The 24,050-nt window shown below is 49.7% G+C and overlaps 1 protein-coding gene across 3 annotated transcripts in view; it reads left to right on the top strand.

Annotated features, from left to right (window-relative positions):
- The window catches only part of LOC115087414 (methyl-CpG-binding domain protein 5-like), a 108,662-nt gene that overhangs the window by 14,790 nt on the left and 69,822 nt on the right, over positions 1–24,050 (top strand). For all 3 annotated transcript variants that reach the window (XM_029594588.1, XM_029594589.1, XM_029594587.1), the window contains exons 3-5: positions 7,374–7,629; positions 9,615–9,748; positions 10,725–10,827. In XM_029594588.1, the coding sequence (XP_029450448.1) occupies positions 9,639–9,748; positions 10,725–10,827 (213 nt within the window). In that variant the 5' untranslated portion in view covers positions 7,374–7,629; positions 9,615–9,638. The remainder of the gene's footprint in view (positions 1–7,373; positions 7,630–9,614; positions 9,749–10,724; positions 10,828–24,050) is intronic.

The raw sequence follows: 24,050 nt of genomic DNA, 5'->3' as shown, positions 1-24,050 counted from the left end.
CTCTTCGCGCCGTTTTCGCCGGCATGCCTCGTGGCTCCGCTTGCCGAGCCTGCGGCTCGGCGCGCGCGCGTCTCTCTCGCGACGGTCTTTGCGCTTCCTGCATCCCGGGCGATGAAGGGTCGTCCGGGACGTCTCGGGGGGCTCGTGTGCGGCGCGCGCGACCACCGCCGAGCGGGGGGGGAGCGTTGGAGAAGCCCCAGGATTTGTTCCCGCTCAGCGCGGGAGTGGCGGCCATTTTAGCCACGGGCCGCGAAATGGCGCGGGAAGCGGCAGGGCCTGCGGCCTTGCCTCCGGCGCTGTCTCCTCAGCGGAACCCGGCCGGGGGGGGTCCCTCGGGGGACCCGGGGTCCCCGGGGAGCCCAGCGGAGGCTGATTCGGGTTCCAGCTCTTTTTCAGAGGACTTTGCGCTTTTGCTGCGCAAAGTCCTGAAATGCAGGAAAAGTAAGGGCAAGCGCGGCCGGAGGGAGTCCCGCAGGGCTCCGCCGCTGAAGAAGTCCAACAGTGGGGCCCCGAGTGCTTCCAGGGGGAAACGTCCTCCGCGTGGCGTCCCACAGGAGGCGGACCTGGATTCCTCCACGGGGGCAGACACTGATGCCTCTGAAGAGCCACAAAAAGGGACCGATGACGTGGCAGGGGACGGATCCGCTCCTGCTGCAGCAGGAAAGGCGTCACAGGCAGCGGAGGGCGACGATCCCAAGGTGGTACGACTATTCCGTAGGGAAGAATTGCCACCTCTAATTCCAGCCATTCTCCAGGAACTGGGAATAGACCCCCCTCCTCCGGCGGTGGTTCGGCAAGAAGCGAACATGGATCCGGTCCTGTTGGGCCTCACGGGGCCGGCAGTGGCTTTTCCGTTCCATTTTTCTTCGACGGACATCATGTTCCGGGAATGGGACACTCCGGAGTTAGGTTTGAAGGTCAGCAAGGCCATGGACAAGCTTTACCCTCTCCCGGAGGATGCGCTGGACCTTCTCAAGTTCCCCAAGGTGGATTCAGCGGTTTCGGCGGTAACCAAGAGATCTACTATTCCAGTTACGGGAGCGACAGCCCTTCGGGATCTTCAGGACAGGAAGCTGGAAGTACAGCTCAAGAAGATTTTTGAGGTTTCAGCGCTAGGAATTCGGGCCGCCATGTGTACGAATTTCGCTTTGAGAGCTAGCTTGCGCTGGGCTCAAGTCCTCCAAGCCAATGCGGATCTTTCGGCAGAGGAGGCAGCACAAGCGGATAAGTTGGAAGCGGCAATAGCATATGGTGCAGATGCACTCCACGATCTACTGCGCACTTCGTCTAGATCCCTGGTGGCGGCTGTCTCGGCGCGCCGCCTCCTGTGGCTCCGCAACTGGGCGGCGGATGGCTCTTCTAAGGCTCACCTCGGGGCGCTGCCTTTCAAGGGTAAGTTACTGTTTGGCAAGGAATTAGATGATTTAATGGCTTCCCTGGGGGAAAATAGGGCTTTCAGGTTGCCTGAAGATAGATCCAGGTCGCGGTCTTCCTTTGCATCCAGGTCCCGTTTTCGTGGGCCCAGGAAGGCGCGCCCTCAAAGGTCGTCGGGGCAATCGTACAGGTCTTCCTCCTCCCGTACCCCACAGTGGCGGCAGCAGCAGCAGTCTTTTCACCAGCAGTCCTTTCGTGGGAGGCGCTATGGTAGACCAGGGGGTGCCCTGGCCATCATGGCGCCCAAATCTTCACAATGAAAGGAGGTCGGCCCTTCTCCCGCCGCAGCCTCAGCACGCCGTTCCCAACGTCGGGGCGCGGTTGCTGTCGTTCTACGAGAGATGGGCCGGAATAACGTCGGACCAGTGGGTCCTCACCGTGATAAGACACGGCTACGCGTTAGATTTTGCTCGCACTCCAGTGGACAAGTTCCTTGTGTCACCCTGCAAGGCTCCCGAGAAGAAGGCGGCGGTGCTAGACACCATCCGCCGCCTAGAGGACTTGGGAGCCATCTCCCCCGTTCCGGTCGGCCAGCACGGCGAAGGCCGTTACTCCATTTACTTCATCGTACCAAAGAAGGACGGCACGTTCCGACCAATTCTGGATCTCAAAGGGGTGAACCGATGCCTTCGCGTTCCTCGCTTCAAAATGGAGACGATCCGGTCAGTCATCGCCGCGGTCCGGCCAGGCGAGTTCCTGGCCTCCCTGGACCTCACGGAGGCGTATCTTCACATAGGCATTCAGCCGTCGTTCCAACGCTTCCTCAGATTCTGCATTCTGGGCCGGCATTACCAGTTTCGGGCGCTCCCGTTTGGGCTCGCAACGGCCCCTCGTACATTCACGAAGGTGATGGTCGTGGTGGCGGCGCAACTGCGCCGAGAAGGTCTTCTGGTCCATCCTTATCTGGACGATTGGTTGATTCGGGCGAAGTCCGAGGATCAGTGTCGGATGGCGGTGGCCAGGGTCCTCCATCTGTTGCAGTCCCTGGGATGGGTGGTCAACTTCAGCAAGAGTCATCTGACACCCACACAGTCCTTGGAATATCTGGGAGCTCTTTTCGACACGAAGCAGGGCAAGGTGTTTCTGTCGCTCGAAAGGAGGGGCAAACTGCTAACTCAGGTGCACCGCTTGTTGTCTCTTCGCCAGCCGCGGGTCTGCGACTACCTTACGGTCCTGGGGTCTATGGCTTCCACGCTGGCGCTGGTTCCCTGGGCGTTCGCTCATCTGCGACCCTTACAGTCATCCTTGCTTTCCCGTTGGAAGCCGGTCTCGGAGGACTTCCATTTACCGCTTCCTCTACTGGGACACGCGAGGTCCAGCCTGCGGTGGTGGCTGGATCCAAGTCACCTTTCCGCCGGAGTCTCTCTCCTGGTGCCCAGTTGGACAGTGGTGACCACGGATGCCAGCCTCTCCGGTTGGGGAGCGGTCTGCCTAGGAAGCTCAGTTCAAGGCCTGTGGTCAGTGTCGCAAGCCCAGTGGTCTATCAATCGCCTAGAGACCAGGGCGGTCCGTCTGGCTCTGCAGGCTTTTCTACCATTGCTGCGGGGAAAGGCAGTCCGAGTGTTGTCGGACAATGCGACCACCGTGGCATACATCAACCGGCAGGGGGGGACACGGAGCCCCCAGGTGGCAGAAGAAGCTCAGCGCTTGATGGCCTGGTCGGAGCTACATCTCAGCAACCTCGCAGCGTCTCACATAGCGGGAGTCGACAACGTGCAGGCGGACTATCTCAGCCGTCATCGTCTGGATCCCGGAGAGTGGGAGCTGGGGGACGAAGCATTTCTTCTCATTTGCGAAACGTGGGGGGTGCCCCACATGGATCTGATGGCCACGTGGCACAACGCGAAGGCCCCGCGATTTTACAGTCGACGTCGAGAGCGGGGGGCAGAAGGCGTCGATGCGTTGGTGCTTCCCTGGCCTACGGATGTGCTGCTCTACGTGTTTCCCCCGTGGCCGATGATCGGCAAGATTCTACGGCGCATAGAGTTGCATCCGGCCAACGTGATCTTGGTGGCACCGGAGTGGCCTCGCCGGCCGTGGTTCGCAGACCTCATACAACTGGCAGTAGCGGCACCCCTTCGGTTCCAGGGAATGGCGGCCCTACTCCATCAGGGCCCCGTCTCTTTGGAGGATGCGGATCACTTCTGTCTCGCGGCATGGCTTTTGAGAGGAATCGACTGAAGAGAAAAGGTTATTCAGATGCGGTGGTGGCCACGCTGCTGCGTTCCAGGAAGAAGTCGACGTCTTTGGCTTATGTCCGTGTCTGGGTAGTCTTTGAGGACTGGTGCGTGCAGCGCGGGGTGGTCCCCACTTCGGCTTCCGTCTCTGATGTTCTGGCGTTCCTCCAGGCGGGTCTGGCCAAAGGTCTGGCGTGCAGTTCCCTACGGGTCCAAGTGGCGGCGCTTGGGTGTTTGCGAGGTAAGTCCCTGGCGCTTCACCCGGATATTGCTCGTTTCCTTCGGGGTGCTAAGCACCTTCGCCCCCCGTTACGTCTTCCTTGTCCGGCTTGGAACCTCAATTGGGTTCTTTCCGCTCTATGCACGGCGCCGTTTGAGCCCTTGAAACGCGCAACTCTTAAGGATCTCACTTTAAAGACGGCATTCTTGGTGGCGATTGCCTCGGCACGGCGGGTTTCCGAGTTACAGGCCCTGTCTTGTAGGGAACCTTTCTTGCGTATCTCCGATTCGGGGGTTTCCTTACGGACGGTTCCTTCCTTTCTTCCGAAAGTGGTCTCGTCGTTTCATGTGAATCAATCGGTGGAGTTGCCCGCTTTTGCGTGCGGAGGCTCCTCTGTTACAGAAGAGAGGGAGTTACGGAAGCTTGACGTGCGGAGATCCCTTCTCCGATATCTGGAGGTCACTAATCCGTTTCGGGTCACAGATCATCTGTTTGTCCTCTTCTCTGGTCCAAAGAAAGGAGCTGCAGCGTCCCGCACAACGATCGCTCGTTGGCTCAAGGAGGCCATTGGTTCAGCGTACTTGGTGAGGGGAAAACCTCTTCCTGTGGGGCTGCGGGCTCACTCGACTCGATCTCAAGCAGCGTCCTGGGCGGAAGCTTCTCAGGTGTCGCCTCAAGAGATTTGTAGGGCGGCCACCTGGAAGTCGTTGCATACTTTTATCCGGCATTACCGGCTGGATGTCCGGGCTACCGATTCCGGGGGTTTTGGAGAGAGGGTTCTCCGAGCGGGACTCTCTGCTTCCCACCCTCAGTAGGTTGCTCTGGTACATCCCAGGTGTCCTGGACTGATCCTGGTACGTACAGGGAAAGGAAAATTAGTTTCTTACCTGATAATTTTCGTTCCTGTAGTACCAAGGATCAGTCCAGGATCCCGCCCGCAGTGCTGCGCTGAAGTAACGGAGAGTCCGCTCTGTGTTTTTGATTTGCTCTGTTTCGCTTGTTCGCTCTCTCGGTTGGAGAGCCCGGTTCCAGAAGGGGTGTTTCTTCCCCGTTAGTTAGCGGTATCTAGTTTTGTTCACTTCTCTGGTTGTGTTCTACTTTGACATTCCGTAAGACTGAGGGGCTGTGACTGGCACAGGGGCATATATGGCTCCGCCCACAAGTTTTAGTCTGTCTCCATCTACTGGTGCGGAGTCACAACCCAGGTGTCCTGGACTGATCCTTGGTACTACAGGAACGAAAATTATCAGGTAAGAAACTAATTTTCCTTTTTAGAAACCGTATCTTTAATATTGCGTGCCCCACTTTGTGGACCAGTTTACCTGAGGAGCTGAGAACCGAGAGAGAAATGCTCCGTTTTAGAAGGCTTCTTAAATCTTTTTTCTTTACTTCGGCCTTTTCTGATGTTCTGTGTTAGATCACAGATTTTATCTTGGCTGCTGGGTTTAGTTTCTTTGGCATAAAGCAAGATAGTAAGTAGCTGTCTTGTTGTTTACTGGAATCTGTTGTGGGCATTTTATGTATGTTTGGTTGTAGCCCGCTGAGAATTGGGATCGATGGAATATAAATTTTTGAAATAAAGAAATAAATACTTGTGTAGTCCATCCTTTGTGTGTCTGCAGAGACTTTCAGCAGGGTTACAAGTCGCTGAGAATCAGGATGGTGGTATTCAGTGCTGTGGATATTTGTCAACTGGAAAGCGAACTGAAACCAAGTAATTTCTTTAAGGCCACTGAACAACTTTCATGTGGCACTAATCTCTGGGCACCATGAACCGGAGTCCTGGAAGTGAAAGGCTCAGTGGCCCTGTCTTTATCCTCTAAGCATCCATTGCCCGTTATATGAGGACACGAGGGCTGCCTGTGTTCTCCAGTAGCATCACTCCTGCATTTTCTTTTCCTTTTTTATCAGTATGTTTTGTCAGTGGCATGGAATGGACACCAGCATCTCTAGCACCAGAAGTTTTCCTGGTGGAATGGGTAACGAGAGCGTCTTTGCCCTCACTTCTCGCACTTTTACTCTGCAGCCTTTTCCCTCCATCCTGTTTGTGTCTCCTGGTTGCTTTATGTATGCAGATTTCTTACTGGGCGCATAATGAATGGAAAAGTCAGGGGCTAATATGACTCTTCGGGTTTGTAAGAGGGTTCGCATTTCCACCCTTAGCTCGCTTCTGCTGTCCTGCCTCAACTATGTGTGTTTTACTTTGGAAAAAGCTTTTTTTTTTTTTTTTTTTTTTTAAAGCTACCAAAACTTCCTCCCCTCACCTGCCAAAAAAACTGAACTCCATCACAAGTGAAGCAGATGGCCATCGAAAACCATTTTTCTTTTGGTGAACTGAGAGCGTTTATTGTGAGAAGGAGTCGAGCTGGCTGCCTTCATCAGTCCGAAGGGTCTCCTCAGGCCTTTGCTTTCTCTCTCTGTTTTCTGTCTCCAGAGAAGTGTAACAGCAGAATTTAGTGATTCCTAATCGACTTTTGGTTTAATTTTATAAATTGCCAAGATGCAGTAAAACCTTAGATTGACCATATGTTGAGACCTCTCCAGCACATTATTATTATTATTTTTGATATTATTAATGGCCTAGAGCAGGGGACATGACATGAAACTAGAACTGGAGGCTGAGATGTATCAGAAGGAAGTCTTCCTTCACAGAGAGGTTGTTGGGTACGTGGAACGGCCTTCCAGCCGAGGTGATGTGGACCGCACCAGAATTCAAGAAAGCCTGGGAAAGGCCTGAAGGACCCTTGGTGGCAATAGAGAAGCAAAGGGAGATTAGGCGGAGGACTGTGATATTGCAGCAGGGAGGGAGCCCGGGCAGAGATCTGATGGTCCTCATGGTCTTTACCTGCCATCAGCTTCTCTGCTTCTGTGCTTAAGGGGCCATCAGGACTCATTCTTGCTAGTTTATTTTTGTTTTATCCTATAAATACCTACTATATTTTCTCCTCCTGTAATTTAAAGAAATGACTGTTAAGACATCCTTATTTATTTATTTATTTATTTATTTAACATTTTTTATATACCGAAATTCTAGCAACAATGTTGCTAATCATTTCGGTTTACATATAACATTGGAGTGACTTAACATGCGAGTCTTACATGGAACAGGAAAATGAACTTGGAGAAAATTGAATAAATACTAATAACAAATAACATTAAAAACAACAGTAGTAATAGACATGTTATATACAGGCGATTTAAAAGAATCAGTATGAATAAGATATCTGCAAAATAGACTAGATGGATTGGAAAATTAATTCTTTAGTTGTTGAGCTAAGAGGTATTATATGGCATAGATCTGGAGGAGGGATTTGTGGATATACTCAATCGTAGGCTTGTTGTATACAAGGGTTTGAAATGATCAAGAACCTGTACAATATCGTTTTTATTTATTTTTTTCCATAAATTTTTTTTGTTTGTTTTCTCCTTTAAAAAAAAAAAAAGTATTTCCTGTAAAATTTGACTGTTAAGAAAAGCCAGCAAAGCATAAGTAAATTGTAAGGAAATGTTTTATTCTGAAATTTCTTTTTTTTTTTTTGGAGGTATGAGACGAAGTGCCCATTTGATTTGTCCCAAGGGGCTGAAGATCCTGGTGCGGCAGGAGGATCATTGAGATACTCCCTCCCTCCCTCCCCGCTTCCTCTCCCTCCCTCCCCCCCCCCCCTTGCTCCCCCTACCCCAGACTGGGAAGGGTTTACAGTTCCTGCAGCGTTTCTCTGAAGAGGAGCTCGGATCATGTACTCCAGTGAGGAGGCTCTCTTACGGACTTAATGCAAACAAGTTTGCAGAAATGAACAGGTAGATGAATGCACAACACCTACATGCCAAAAAGTTTGAAAAAAAACATTTTTTTTTTTCATTATTATAATTTTTTTTTTTTTTTTTAGGGGTGGGGGAGGAGAGAGTTATGTGATTACTGCATTTTGTGCTGAAGGAAGGTCCCCTAATCTATCATGAACTCTCTGACTTGGACAAACCTCTTGAGCTTTCCTGTGCCTCGGTTCCAGTTCTTGGCCCTGACACTGATTCCTCTCTGTGATACCTTGGGGCAAATCACTATCTACTGAACTGTGTTAATGCGATCATGTTTATTAACCACCTGTCTTTGCATCTAATACGCATTAAAAGCACGTGTGCATTGGCATTACCGCTGATGTACAAAACAAACCCCCTTGTTATAAAAAATGTTAATGAGCTGTGCCACATGCAAATACTTGCAAAGCAGCTCATTAATCTTAAACTAGTTTTATCACAAATCATGTTAAGCGACTTAGTCTGCAGTAACCCCAAAATATCTGTATCTCAAGAGATGATGTCAACTTTTTTTTTGGAACATATCAGCAGGCCGTTCTCTGTAAAGAGCCATTCATAATCTGAAGTAAAGCACCCACTAGCCAGGGGCCAACAAGGGCTGCTACAAACTGAGTCACATCTTCCTCCATTTCCCCTAGCTCATCTCCTCCAGACTCACAGACCACTCGCAGTGGTCTGTGAGTCGGGAAGAATTCCCACTCGCTCAGAGATGTCAAATCATGCCAGCTGCCCTGATGCTGTGCTTTGTCCCACATTTGGGGACAGTGAAGTGTGTCTGATCAGCCAGCGTCATTTGATGCCCCAGAGCGAGTGGAGCTCGTTACTGCCCTTAAGACACTTTGACCACTTTGATCGGGATGGTGGGACCTAGCTGAAGGGGGAGGCTTGATCCTGCTGTGCTCAGGGAGAGATCTTCTCGTGCTGGGGGTTGTGGTGGAGTGGGGTGGGAGGTGGTATCTTGCTTGGGGGGGGGGGGAATGAACCTTGCTCTGAGGGGTGGGGTATTTCTCAGCTCACAGTGGCCTTTTGGGCTCTACAACTTAGGGATTATTCTGGGTCACGGACAGAACTTTAAGGAGAAGGGGGAGTGCTGGCTAGCAATATGGTGGTGGCTATTAATGTATGTACATTGATATCGTATTTATTTATTATTTATTTATTTATTTATTTATTTATTTAACGTTTCTTATATACCAACGTTCGTTTGCACATCACATCGGTTTACATATTAACATTTGAAGTATGAAAGGAAATTACATATAACAGGGTAAGTAACTATGGATTAACATGGTTTGTAGTAAAGATTTTACACCCGTTTAGTAAATATTACATTAAACCTGCTGTACTAATGCACGTTTTAAAACACTTTAGTAAATGGGCTCCTGTATCTCCGTTTGCCTCAGATCTAATCCCTGGCTGTTCCACTGACTCTTTGTGACCTTGGGGCAAATCACTTGCTCTCCCTGTGTGCCATTTATCCAGCTGTAATCGAGATAGCAATAATATTGTCCCTTCCTCCCCTCATCCCTTTGGTGGTTGCCAAAAACGGCTGCCAGGCCAGCCACCCCTGAGAAGGCTGCATTCCTGTTTGACAGGATTTAAGTTGTAAAGAGTGCAGGGATCCTGTTTGGATGAAATGTAATAATTGTTGTTGTTATATACATGTCTTTGGTGTGGGCAGGTTGCTGTCCTGGAATTCTGAAGACCTAGGCTCTTGCTTTCAAAGCAGGCTGTCCCTTTGAAGACATTTCTTTTTTAATTGCATTTGGTAGCTGTTTACTCAGGGACATTGTGTTTGTATTTATATATGTATTATACATATGTGTGTGCGTGTGTGCACGCACTTCTGGTGCTCACGTACAGTCGTGGTGTGGTGGGAAATGGCAGCCTGTCCTGTTATAGGTAGCAGAGAACCTAGCTCCAATATGCTCCTTCCCTTCCAAAAAAATTGGGATTATCTCCCTGGACAGGTACAAGAGAGAAGAGCGAGCAAAATGAATGGCGGCAGTGAGAGTGGCGGAGCAGATAGAGACAGGACTCCGGAGATCCAGGTGCCGGTGGGGTGGCAGCGGAAGGTCCAGCGTGGTATGGTGCTTTATTTAAGGTATTGCTTTGACCGACCTGTTTGTTGTTGGGGTGTTTTTTCTTTTGTGTATTTTTGGTATGTTTGGAGTTGGGGGGGGGGGGGGGGTAGTTGTGGGTTTTTTTGGGGTTTTTTTTGCTGTCTATGCATGTAATACAGGTCTGTTTTGTGGAATTCAGAGGTATGTGTAAAAACAAAGGTAATTTTCAAAGGAGCTGCACATGTAAATATAACAAACTATCATAGCAATTTTCAAAAGTTCACTTACACATGTAAAGTACATTTACACATGTAAAACCCAGTTTTAAGCAGGTGAATCCTTTAGAAAATTGTTCCCAAACTGAGGGCAGGGGTATAATTCTGCTTGGAACAGAGCCCTCGTGATGTGCTCCTTCTGTATCTGATATCATTGCTGCGAGATGGTATCAGTAAATTGTATGATGGATCTTGCCTGCAGAAAGAAACACATCCTGAGTTTTCTCATCTATTTCTTTTTGTCTAGTAACTTTAAAATCATTTTTCTTAAAATATTCGTCAGTGAACGGAGCTGAAATAACAGGGCATCTCTGCACACATAGATATTACTCAAAGGCATTGATTTTCAATAGTGCTTTCTCATTCCAGATGATTTCTTAAATGTCCTCTCTTCCTCCTACTTAAGACGCTTGTCCTTTTCCCATCTGTGTTCGCACTTTTTGAACACTGATACCTTTGCAGGCTGATGGACTGCTGCTGGCACGAGTCTGTCCCTCCACAGCCCAGAGAGCCTTTTCCCTTCGCAACTGTTCCCCTTGACTCCTGAGAATCTCAAACCTAGCTGTTTCCAACCAGCCCAGCACAAGAACCCTGCCCTGTTCGGGACAATCTGTCCCGAACAGGGCAGGGTTGGGGTGGGCAGACAAGGAGCAACTTTTTAATTAAGGAAGATCGGATTTAGAATTCTGCAGTGTAGTAAGTATCAGGGCACTCACTGACTCGCTGCTCCTTCTGCCATCAGTCCCAGCGGTACGACGCTTACTTCACTGGATCAGATCAGGACGTATCTGCTGACCGACGGAACCTGCAAGTGTGGTCTGGAATGTCCACTTAAGGTACACAAGGTAACAAAATCCCTTTTCTCATTTGTCCTGAAGTGTGGGATCCAAAGGAGTGACGATGAGAGTGGGGGAGGGCAGTTTAAAATGGGAGGCAGGGGAAGGAAAGGTGTAGGTTTTTCTAAAATGCAGTCCACTCAGTAAGTGTTACCAGACTGGGAAACATTAGCAGGCCTATCCAATAAATAAGCTCGGAAAACGGGCACTCAGTTACCTCTCCTGTGCGCGGGATTAAATATTTAAAAGAGGGGTCACGCTGCCCAGGAGGTGCTAGGGACAAATGTGCGCCCCTAGCGCCTCCTTGGCAGCGGGTGCCCAGGAGAGGTGGCTATCGGTGGCTTAGGAAAACGGACGCCTAATTTTACGAGCGTCCGTTTTCCTAACCTGTACACAGCCACAGGTTAGGAAAATGGACGCTTGTTAATTGAGCATCCCTTCTCCTAACCTGACTGCTGGCACACTTTTTTTTATTTTATTTTATTTTTTTTACATTCTTGTCCTTTTTGCTCCTCCGACTTAATATCACCATGATATTAAGTCAGAGGAAGTACAGAAAAGCAGTGTTCCCTGTACGTACCCGGATCAGTCCAGACTCCTGGGTTTTGCCTCCCCTCCAGCAGATGGAGACGGAGAAAGTTTTGACAGACTCTGCCCTATATACCAAGGTGCCACCCACAGTCTGCCAGTATTCCTCTGTCTCCAACAGATGGTACAGGTGCAAAGCCCACAGTCTGGTCTGATCGGTAGTTAGCGAGAGAAAAGTTTGCTTAAGTTTGGTAGTAGTCAGTGAGGTTTGTTTGGTATTAAAGTTAGATAAAAAAGGGGGATTTTGTTTTCTGGCTGCGTTGACTCTCCCTTCCCTTCGTGCTGCTGCAGTTCGGGGTTTTTGTTTGATTCGCCACTCCTGGTGCATTGTTTTTTTCTTTTTGTCAGATGGCTGGCATTCCCTGGTCCTCTGTATTCAGCGCGTGCGCAACTTTCGCACAATGGGCTCTGCTCCTCTTGCATCCCCGGGGGGGGAACCCTCTGTTTTTCCCCAGGAGGGTCGGCAGTCTGTGCACACGGCTTCCTCGAGGTCTCCTGCATCACAGTCAGCCACAGCTGATCCGTTCCTGTGGAGCGTGGGAACTGCGGCCATTTTGAGCACAGACAGGGGAGCTGTGAGGGGGGAGGGGATTTCTCCTCCCGATCTATCCCCGCAACAGCTCTTCTCCGGGGGAGCAGATATGGCAGACCAAGACACCACGAGTACGGAGTATGGCCCTGGGGGGCTTCTCATCGGAGTTTGTATTGCTGATGCATAAAGCTTTTAAAGCCAATAAGGCTGGCAAGAAGCAAGTTGAGGAGGGTTTAACTGCCGGTAATCCCCGCAAAGTGGCTCGAAAGTGGACCAGGTCTCAGGGGAGCCGGACCGCGGACAAAGTGGGTCCCGGTCCCACTAAGAGGCAGCAGCAGTTAAGAACAAATGGCCCTCAGACGGATACGGATACCTCAGAGGACCAGGATTCGCAGTCCAAACCCCCGACGGGGGTGGATGGAGATCAGGACCAGCAAGCGGACGCAGTCTGCGGGGCTCAAGTCGTTGAGGGGGATGACCCGAAAGTGGTCCGTCTCTTCCGAAAAGAGGAGCTGGGGCCGCTCATCCCCTCTATTCTGGGGGAGTTGGGTCTCGAAGTGCTGCCAGAAGAGTCTAAACTGGTGACTATGGATCGTGTTTTATTAGGCCTGAGGGGCCCCACTACTTCATTTCCGTTTCATTTCTCCGCCATGGAATTATTGTTCCGAGAATGGGATAGCCCAGACCTTGGTTTGAAGGTGAGTAAATATATGGATAAGCCACATCCTCTTCCAGAGGAAGCTTTGGAGCTGTTGCGAGTTCCCAAAGTGGATGCTGCAGTGTCAGCGGTCACCAAGAAAACCACTATTCCAGTCATCGGGGTGACGGCCCTCAAGGACCTCCAGGATAGAAAATTGGAGTTTCAGCTCAAGAAGATATTTGAAGTGTCCGCTTTGGGAGTGCGTGCCGCCATGTACATCAATTTTGCCTTACGTGCAGGCCTTCGCTGGGTTCATCAGCTACAGGCCAGTGAAGGCCTTTCGGAGGGTGAGGCTTTCCAAGCGGGTTGGCTGGAAGCGGTGGTCGCTTATGGTGCGGATACGTTTCATGATCTGTTACGGACCTTGGCCAGATCCATGGTGTCTGCCGTGTCGGCGTGTACATTCCTGTGGTTGAGAAATTGGTCAGCGGATGTTTTGTCGAAAGCTCAGCTCAGCTCTTTGCCCTTTAAGGGTAAGTTGCTTTTTGGAAAGCAGTTGGAGGACTTGATTCAGTCTCTGGGAGAGAATAAGGTACATCATTTACCGGAGGATCGGCCCAGGTCGAGAGGCTCCTTTTCTGCGTGGTCTCGCTTTCGTGGAAATCGGAAGTTTCGCCTGGCCAGATCTTCAGGTCCTGCCTTTCGGCCAGGGGCTAACGGACAGCAGTCATGGTTACAGTCCTTTTGTGGCCGCCAGTTCGGGAGGCCTGGTACTTCCCAAGCTGCCCCGGGAGCCAAATCCTCACAGTGAGATGCGGCTAGCCCATTCTTCAGAGACCGTCATGAGGGGCAAACTGTCCCTTTATTTACGAGGAAAGGGCCAAGATAACGTCAGACCAGTGGGTCCTCACAGTGATAAGACATGGTTATGTGTTAGATTTTGTACGCCGCCCTCGGGACATGTTTCTGGTGTTTCTGTGCGCCTACAAGGAAAAACGACAGGCAGTGCATGACACGTTGTTCTGTCGGGAGAACAGAGAAAAGACCGGTATTCCATCCATTTCGTGGTCCCCAAAAAGAGGGGACTTTTCAGCCCATTCTGGATTTAAAAGAGTCAACAGATGCCTTCGAGTGCCTCGGTTCCACATGGAGACTCTACAGTCAGTTATTGCCTCCATGAGAAAGGGCAAGTTTCTGGCCTCACTGGACCTGACGGAGGCATATCTGCATACGGAAGGTCCACCAGCTATTTCTATGGTTTTTCATCTGTCATCATTATCAGTTTCGGGCTCTGCCATTCAGACTTGCCACCACTCCCAGTCTTTCACCAAAATGGTGGTGGTGGCAGCGCAACTTCGCCGGGAAGAATTGTTGGTACATCCGTATCTAGACAACTGGTTGATTCGAGCCAAATCCAAGGAGCTTTGTCAGGCGGCAGTCTGCAGGGTGCTGCAGCTTTTGAGATTGCTCGGGTGGGTGATCAACTTGGCCAAGAGTCACCTCATTCCCTCTCAGACCTTGGAATTTCTGGGGGCTCTATTCGACACGCAGCAAGGGCAGGTTTTCCTGACTGCGGACCACGTTACCAAGCTACAGGGCCAGGTTCGGGACCTGTTGGCCAAACGACTTCCCAAAGTGTGGGATTACCTTAGGATCCATGACTCCCAATCTGGAGCTCGTTCCGTGGGCCTTTGCACATATGCGTCCTTTACAGTCAGTGTTGCTTTCCAGGTGGAGTCCGGTTTCAGAGCAATTTCATCTGCCCCTACCCCTTCCGGAGTTGACGAGGACCAGTCTTGAGTGGTGGCTTTGCTCGCACAATTTGTTGCAGGGAGTTTCCCTGGTAATGCCTGAGTGGACAGTAGTGACTACGGACGCCAGCCTCTCCATGATGTGGATCTGATGCCTGATGGGCGGAGACATCAGATAGGCGTTCGCAATCTGTAAAGGATCTGCTAGGGAGTTAGCAATCTCTTATGCTTCGACTCCTGAGAGGGGAGGAGTTAGCATTCTTGTTATGTGCGAGCTCCTCTGGAGGGAGGAGCTAGCACTCTGTTATGGTTAAACTCCTATGAAGGGGAGTAGTTAGCAATCTTGTTAGGAAAACTCTGTGTTAGATCTAGGAGTAGCAATCTGTTGTATACTAGCTCCAGAAGGAGGTGGAGTTAGCAAGCGGTAATGAATCTGTTGCTGAAGACCCCTGGTAGGAAAGGAGTAGTTGTCTATTACCAGCGGAGTGCTTGGAGAGGACACTCAGCTGTAGAGGAATGTAGATAGGTGAATCCTTGAGCCGGTGGCAGATGACTGCACCCCCAGGAGGATATCCTGAGAGGGACCACCAGCTAGGCTTGAGTATGGAGACAGACACAGAATTCTTTTACTAGACAGGTAGTAGAACCACCAGAGGTGGCAGTAGTGAGCTGGTATGCCCGGCAGGGCTGAAGTCCCTCAGGTACTGGAACCACAATCCCAGGGTAGCTGAGCTGTAGAGAAACTATAGATAGTGAGTAGACAGGTATACTGTGTTCATAGCCAGAATTGGATGACAGATCTCACATAAGGTCTTTAGAAGGCTCAGTAGCTGGAAAGGGTTAGGCCCTCGTGGAGCGAGCACCTGGTTCCAGGGAAAGCTCTGAGAGAGCGAAGGTAACTCACAATTGTCTGTATCTGTGATAGCTTCCAGGCAGTAGAGAATCTTCAGTGTTCAGGAGCATGGGCCCTCTAGGAGCGAGTACCGGTTCCTATCGGCAATCTAAAATAGAGAAAAGAGAGCAAGGCCCCCGAGGAGCGGGTACCCCTGGTAAGTCTGAGGAGGCAGAGTAGCATAGGTAGCGAAACCCTTTGCTAACTCAATCCGTTAGCAATTTCTGAGACCTTTTATATTGGAAGCGGATGACGTCAGTTCAGGGGGACGCCCCCGAGGTTCGCGCCCTTGCTGGTACATCATTCGGAGCGCGCACACGCCCTACGTCATCAGGAACATGGTGGATCCACAGCGCCGTGCCGCTCCGGGGACGCCAGAGGAAGACTGCAAGAAGACGCCGCAGCAGCAAACCGTCCATCAGGCCCGGAGGATGTCGCCACAGTGGTAAGGAGGGTGGAGTGAGGGTGTCGAGCAGCGACGGACGCAACACTCCGGTTGGGGAGCAGTATGTCTACGGAGATCGATGCAGGGGCAATGGTCTCCACAAGAGTCTCAGGGGTTCATCAATCGCCTGGAGACCAGAGCAGTCTTCCTGGCCTTGCAAGCGTTCCTTCCTCTGATTCAGGGGAAATAGGTCCGAGTCCTGTCCGACAATGCGACAACAGTGGCGTATATCAATTGCCAAGGAGGGACCAAAAGTCGATCAGTGGCGGAGGAGGCTCAGAGGCTGAAAAGCTGGGCAGAGCAGCATTTGTCCCGCATCGCGGCATCTCACATAGCGGACATCGAAAATGTGCAGGCAGACTTTCTCAGTCGGAACCACCTCGATCCTGGAGAGTGGGAGCTGGCAGAAGAGGCCTTTCGGCTCATTTGCGGCAAGTGGGGCACTCCATGTCTAGATCTGATGGTGACTTTCAAGAATGCCAAGGCTCCGCGGTTTTTCAGCAGGTGCAGGGAGAGAGGCGCCGAGGGCGTGGATGCTCTGGTGCTCCCCTGGCCGGCCAACATGTTGTTTTATGTGTTTCCTCCATGGCCACTCATCGGAAAGATACTCCGTCGCATAGAACTTCACCCGGCGGAGGTGATTTTGATAGCCCAGGTGTGGCCAAGGCATCCATGGTTTGCGGATCTGCTCAACCTAGCCGTGTCAGGTCCTCTGCGTCTGCAGGACGTCCTGGCTCTCCTTCGTCAAGGACCAGTCTGTTTGGAAGAGGTGGATGGCTTTTGAGAGGCGCCGTTTGAAAAGCAAGGGTTATTCGGACGCGGTGGTCACTACCCTTTTGAGATCGTGCAAGCCGTCTACGTCCTTAGCTTACGCCAGGGTGTGGAAGGTTTTTGAAACCTGGTGCATTGAACAGGAGGTAGACCCACTCCGGGCGTTGCTGGCTGATATTTTGTGTTTTCTACAGGCTGGCCTAACAAAAGGATTGTCGTGTAATTCTCTGAAGGGCCAGGTAGCTGCTTTTGGTTGTTTTTCAGGGATCCATTCACAGAATGTCCTTGGCGATGCATCCGGATGTGGCGCGTTTCCTTCGAGGAGTGAAACATTTGCGACCTTCGATCTGTCCGCCTTGTCCTTCGTGGAGTCTGAATTTAGTCCTCACAGTTCTATGTGGTACGCCCTTTAAGCCATTAAAAAGGGCAACCTTGAAGGATCTTACATTGAAGGTGGTATTTCTGGTAGCTATTTCGTCGGCTCGGAGGGTGTCAGAGCTTCAGGTGTTGTTTTGTAGGGAGCCCTTCCTGTGGATTTCGGAGTCTGGACTTTCCTTATGTACAGTCCCGTCATTTCTTCCAAAGGTGGTTTCTTCCTTTCACCTGAATCAGTCAGTGGAACTTCCATCGTTTACAGATTTGGATTGGGCGGATCCCCTCGCACGAGACTTGCAGAAATTGGATGTTCGTAGGGCGCAAATGCAGTACCTGGAGGTTACGAATACTTTTCGTTTGTCAGATCATCTGTTTGTGCTGTGGAGTGGTCCAAAGAGAGGTAATATGGCTTCTAAGACTCTCGGACGAGGGAGTTTCTTTGAGGACGGTTCCTTTCTTTTTACCCAAGGTGGTGTCATCCTTCCACTTAAATCAATCAGTAGAACTCCCATCCTTCTCAAATTTGGATCCTTTGGAGCCACACACTAGAGATTTGCAATGGTTAGTCGTAAAGCGTGCATTGATGCGGTACCTTGAGGTCACCAACAGTTTCCACATGTCCAATCACCTTTTTGTACTGTGGAATGGTGCCAAAAAGGGGCATAAGGGGTCAAAAGCCACTATTGCGAGGTGGTTGAAAGAAGCTATTAGTCTGGCATATATCTGTCAGGGTCGCCCAGTTCTGGAGGGGCTTCAGACGCATTCTACTCGTTCTCAATCGGCCTCCTGGGCTGAGTGTCAGCTAGTTTCTCCACAAGAGATCTGTAGAGCGGCTACTTGGAAGTTGTTTCACACTTTTGCCAGGCATTATCGCTGAATGTTCAGGCTCCAGAGGCCAGGGGATTTGGTGAAAGTGTGCTTCGAGCTGGACTCTCTCAGTCCCACCCTATTTAGGGAAGCTTTGGTACATGCCAGGAGTCTGAACTGATATGGGTACGTACAGGAAAAAGAAAATTGGTTCTTACCTACTAATTTTCGTTCCTGTAGTACCACAGATCAGACCAGAGTCCCACCCTCTGGAGGAAATGGGTAGTTCGGAGAGAGTCTCAATTTGTCTTTCTTTTTCTGTACTTACTCTGAAGAATGGCAGAGTTTTTGTTAGTCCTACTGTTAAGCGGCAAACACGCTTATGATGCTTCTCCATGGATACAAGAACACTTAGATTTTGTAGACAGCATAATTTTTTATTGAGCAATATAAGTATTCTTGGGAGATGCTGGATGCCCTTTCACTGACAAACTGACCACCAGCATCTCGTTGTATACATGAACTGATCCTTCTTTTATAGGTAAAATGCAATACAGTACTAGGTCAGAAATTCTTAAATGGCATGACCACTTGGAATATCATTTACATAGGTTGTCATGTCAACAGCATGATACAGTATCCCTAAACTACCCTGATCAGTTCTCCAAGTTGGGGCCCATTTACCATCACTCTTTAGATAATCCTTTGGTCTGTTAAAATCTTGCTGTTCAGGGCACTCATTACATCTTAGGCTGTGTTTACAGATGCCCCTGTTACATTTGCCCCTGTAACCAACATTCTAGCCTGAGGTTCTAACTGTTGCCTTCTGCTCTTGTGACCCTATAATTAGGCATCACAAATTGTTGCCGGCTTCAACTGCTGTCCAAGTGTCCTTGGAATTCATCCAGGCCAGGCTCAGTAGCGCATTTAAAGTTCACACAGCCAGAAAAGCTAAGATAGCAGAGGATTCTGGGTCAGTTGCCGTCTCCATGTTGGTCTCAAGCTCAGGCACACATATCACTGCACAGGGTTTTGTGTGGGCGTAGTTTCATTTTTAAGGTTTTCCTCTTCCCACTGCTCATCTGGGGGAGTCTAGTTGGTTTGGTTGATTGCATTTCTGGCTTGGGTAGAGATTAATACTGAGGGACTGCAGGTGGCAACTTGGGTTAAGTGGCAGTGTTAGTAAAAATTTCTCTGTCTCCATCTGCTGGAGGGGATGCAAAACCCAGAAGTCTGGACTGATCTGTGGTACTACAGGAATGAAAATTAGCAGGTAAGAACCAATTTTCCTATAAGCATATCCTGACTTCTTGGAGGATGGGGAAATCCCTCCGGGACTGGAACCGTATAGGACTATGTTGCAGTTCAACCATATTTATCCATTCTGAATATTCCCTCCCCCTCCCCACCCTCCCTCGGATCGGCCACTCTTAAATTCTAAGGTCTCTTATGTCCATAGCAAGCTCCCCATTTGATGGTGGTCATGGAAAGTAACCGCTATGATTTATGTAGCATATTATGACTTCTTCCAGTGTTCATAAGGCGACCAGGTTTTCTGGACCTGTTCTAGCCTGTCCTGTCGCATGGCAGTCAATTTGTTAAGATAGTAGATCTTGTCCAGTCTCCGCCAAACTTCTATTATACTGGGACAAGCCATTTGTTTCCATTCTGCGGCGATTGCCATCCGGGTAGCTATGATCACCTGAGTTATCAAGATCTGATGGTCTTTGCTGGAGTCCAAATGTGGAAAGGTAAGCAAACAACATTTAACATCTTTAGTTACTGTGTTGCCCAGCCTTTCAGATAATTTTTGAAATATTGAATCCCAGAGAGAACTTATACCAGGGCATGTACACCATATACGCAAAAATGTTCCCTCTCCCAGAGGCAAATTTTAAAGGGAGTTGGACCTTGGAAGGCCTGTACCCGTGGATCCAGTAGTGAAAGAGCATCTGCGTTTTCTAAAAGTGAATGCGCTTGTCTGTGCTGTTTCTAAATGGACAACTATCCCTGTGGAGGGAGGAGCGGCCTTGAAGGATGTGCATGATAGAAGGATTGAGGCCACCCTTAAGCAAGCATTTGAAGCTGTGGCAATGACATTGCAGATAACTTCCTGTTGTTCCCTGGAGACTCGCTCTTGTTTGCTTCTCTCTCAGGAGGTTGATGACTCTGGGGTGAATTCCAGGGCAGTTATGGAGCCTGCCGCTGCCTTTTTAGCGGATGCAGGCTGCGATTTAGTCTGCACTTCGGCCAGAGGAGTAGCTTCAGAAATAGCGGCCAGATGTCAGTTCTGGCTGAGAAATTGGTCAGCAGATGCAACCTCCTAAGCTTATCTTATGAAATCGCCTTTTAAAGGCTCACTCTTGTTTGGGAGCGAGATGGAGAAGCTAGCCAGAAAGTGGGGCAAATCTCCGGTTCCTCGGTTGCTGGAAGATAAGAAGCAGTTGCCATTCCCCTTTGGTATGAAGGATTATTTCAGGGGGTTCAAAGCGGTTTTGCCCTTACAGAGGGGCAAACTTTCAGGGGACTCTGCCTTTTAGCAGGTATCAGTCCTTTTGTCCCAGACTGCTCAAGCGAGATGTGGGCTTGGGTACAGTTTCTCCCAAGCCTCCCAATGAAAATTTGCCGACCCACCCTCTGGTACAGGAGATAGGGGGACGCCACTCTCTCTTTTATCAGAGGTGGGGCGAGATCAGTGGGTCCTGGAGATGATACAAGAAGGATATGCGGTGGGGTTTCGCAGTGTTCCTCGGGACGTGTTCATGGTGTCTCCCTGCCACTCCCCGCAGAAAAGACAGGCAGCGGAGTGTACATTAGCCCTCAGGCTGAGGGCTATTGTTCCAGTACCAACGTCTCAAGAAAATATGGGGCGGTATTCCACTTATTTTGTTGTGCCCTAGAAGGAGGGCTCCTTTTTATCCCATCTTGGATCTTATAGGGGTCATCCGTCATTTGTGCGTGACTCATTTCCACATGGAAACTTTGTGTTTAGTGATAATGGTCGTGCAGTCGGGGGAATTTCTGACCTCCTTGAATCTGTCCGAGGCCTACCTCCATATCCCCATCCAAGTGGAATACAGACGTTTTCTACATTTTGCTGTGTTGGGGTACCATTATCAGTTTTGGGCACTGCCTTTTGGTCTGGCCACTGCTCCCAGGACCTTTTCCAAGGTTAAGTTGGTGGTGGCAGCAGGGCTGAGGAAGGATGGGATCCTAGGACACCCGTATTTGGACGACTGGCTGATTCGGGCCAAGTCTGGAAGAGAGCTGCCTGGTGACCCTCAAGGTGTTTTCCTTGCTGCAGGAGCTCAGTTGGGTGGTGAACCTGACCAAGAGCAGCCATCTCAGTTATTGGAGTATTTGGGTGTTCGGATTCGACCCGAACCAGGGCAAAGTTTTCCTGCTGGAAGTCCGTATTCAGAAGTTGATGTCACAGGTGCATCTCTTGGTGAACACAATACGCCTGACAGTGTGGTCCTATCTGCAGGTACTCGGTTTGATGGCGGCGACCCTGAAGGTGGCGCTGTGGGCAAGGGCACATATGCATCCTTTTCAACGCTCCCTTCTTTCTTTTTGGAGCCCGCAGTCTCAGGAATATTTGATTTGCTCTACTTGCTGATGGAAGTCTGCTCTCACCTCCAGTGGTGGTGGTGGCAGACAGATCATCTAAGAAAGGGAGTTTTCCTGACTTCACCAGACTGATTGGTACTCACAGCAGATGCAAGTCTCCAGAGTTGGGGAGCTCGCTGTCAGGAACTAATGGCACAAGAGCACTGGAATATGAAAGAGTCTCTCTAGAACATCAATCAGCTGCAAGCCTGGGAAATCTGGCTAGCATGCATACAGTTAGCAGCAGGTTGCGGGGGTTTGCAGTCCAGGTAATGTCAGACAATGCAACGACGGTAGGGAGGAACCAAGACCAACTTATGGTTAGGGCAGAAGTGCATCTTCAGATGATCTCAGCCTCGTCTATAGCAGGAAAAGACAGTGAGAGTGGACTTTCTCAGCAGGGAAAGTCTGGACCCTGGAGAATGGGTATTGTCAGACGAGGCATTTCAGCTGATAGGTCTCTGGGGCCTTCCATTTCTAGATCTGCTGGCAACTTCTCATAATGCGAAGGTTCCTTGATTCTTCAGTCGCAGGAGTGAACCAAAGTCGTTGGGCATCGATGCTCTCATGCAGGCATGACCGGAAGACAAGTTGATGTATGCCTTTTCTCCATGGCCCATGCTAGGCAGACTGAGTCTGAGGGTCAAACGTCACCGAGGGCTGGAACTGCTGGTGGCTCTAGTTTGACCCAGGAAACCATAGTATGCAGATTTGCAAAGACTCCTTGTAGACTTCCCCCCCCCCCCCCCCCTCCGTCTTCTGGCGTGCAGGAGTCTGTTGCAGCAGGGACCTGTCCTTCATGAAGATCTAGCTCTGTTTTGTCTTACGGTATGGCCCTTGAGAAGGCTCGATTGTTAAAACATGGATATTCTTCTGTGCTGATTGCCACCTTGCTACGAGAACAAAAGTTCTTTACTTCCTTTGCTATGTGCAGATTTGGCGTGTGTTTGAGGCTTGGTGTGAAGATCGAGGAGTACTGCCTCGTTCAATCAAGGTCCCACTCATTTTGGAATTTTTGCAAGATGGATTGAATAAAGGGTTGGCCCTTAATTCCTTGAAGGTACAGGTAGGGGCTCTTGCTTGTTTCAGGGGTCACGTGAATGGTGAATCCTTATGTGGCCCATTTCTTGAGAGGAGTGAAACATCTTTGTCTTCCCTTGCAGTTACTGGTTCCTTTGTGGAGTCTTAATCTTGTGTTGGATTTCTTGGCGGGTCCTACATTTCGTCCGCTGCATAGTCTTTCCTTGCGATTACTGACCTTGAAAACAGTGTTTCTGGTGTCAATATGTTCTACACGTCAAATTTCTGAGCTGCAGGGCTTGTCTTGCCGGGAGACATTCTTTCGAGTGACTCCAGGGGCGATACAGCTGCATACTGTTCCTTCCTTCTTGCCTAAAATGGTTTCAGATTTTCACTTGAATCTGTCCATTTCCTTGCCGTCTCTGGATAAGGAAAGGGATGCGGAGGACTATCGCTGTTACGCCTATTGGATGTCAAGCCTATTGGATGTTACGCCTATTGGATGTCAAGTCAAGAGACGTGAGCTTTCTGAAGGTTTCTAAACCTTTCCAGAAGACAGATCGCCTGTTTGTCCTTCATGGTGGAAGTAAACAGGGTGAGCCAGCTTCACGGGCTAAAATAGCTCGCTGGATTAAGGAGGTAATTATGGCCGTGTATGTGGCTGCTGAAAAACTGTTTCCTAGTCAAGTTAGGGCTCATTCCACTAGGGCTCAGGCAGTGTCATGGATAGAGGTTAGATTGTTGTTCCGTTGACATTTGCCGAGCTGCGACATGGTCCTCCTTAAACACCTTTTCCAGGTATTATCGTCTGGATGTGCAGGCCTAGGAGAACACAGCCTTTGTACGTGCAGTTTTGACTGGGCCACAGGCAGCCTCTTAGGGAGTAACTTGGGTACATCCCACTGTCCTGAGTCCATCTGTTTACATGCTAGGAAAGGAGAAATTACTACTTACCTGATAATTTTGTTTTCCTTAGTGTAGACAGATGGACTCAGCTCCTCTTGGCTGTTGAATGATTGTGTTAATGGTCCTCCTGTGTGGCTATATGTTCCAGGGGATTACTGGTAAGTGTTAATCCAGTCCCTAGATTGGGATACATACATTCATTGCCTGAGTTCAGTGTTTCCTGTTGGTTGAGTACATTAATGGTTGCCTGTTTTTAATCAAGTTTTTTTGCTAGTCTGTCCACAGTTGGCTTTTGAAGAGAATACTAGCAAGCTGATGTCTCTGCAGGAGTACATATATATATATACTGTGACGTCAGTTTGCTCCGTCTCCATCTGCTGGTGGAGATGCATAAACCCACTGGTCCTGAGTCCATCTGTCTCCACTAAGGAAAACGAAATTATCAGGTAAGTAGTAATTTCTGCTTTTCCGTACACTTTTTGGTCTTCTCAGAAATTAAATCCTGCTGTGGGCAGGCGTTAATTTCTGAGGGTAAAAAAATTTTTTTGAGGCTGCTTTTTAAATTTTTTCTTTTTACTTTATTGGTTTATTTTCCTTTTTGGTTTTTTTTGCTAATTGTTTTGAAAAACTAAGTTATATTTTTATATTTTGTCTTTGTTCATTTCTTTCACTTAGCCTCATCCCCTCCTGTTATCTTCTTCCTCTCCTTTCTTCCCTCTCCTGCCTCCATCCTGTGTCTCTTCTTGTCTTTCACCATGCGCTCTCCACAAAAGCCTTATCTTGCTTCAGCTTCTAGTGGCCTGGTGAGTTTCTCTTTGGCCTGCAGCATCTACTCCTTCCACTGGCAGAGTGCTGCTCCCACAGTCTACATTGCTCCTTCCTGTGGTGACCACTGC

Source organism: Rhinatrema bivittatum, chromosome 3 (assembly GCF_901001135.1).
Source record: "Rhinatrema bivittatum chromosome 3, aRhiBiv1.1, whole genome shotgun sequence".
Taxonomy (NCBI): Eukaryota; Metazoa; Chordata; class Amphibia; order Gymnophiona; family Rhinatrematidae; genus Rhinatrema; species Rhinatrema bivittatum.
The sequence above is the reverse complement of the archived record's forward strand: the minus strand, read 5'-3'. Positions and strand labels throughout refer to the sequence as shown.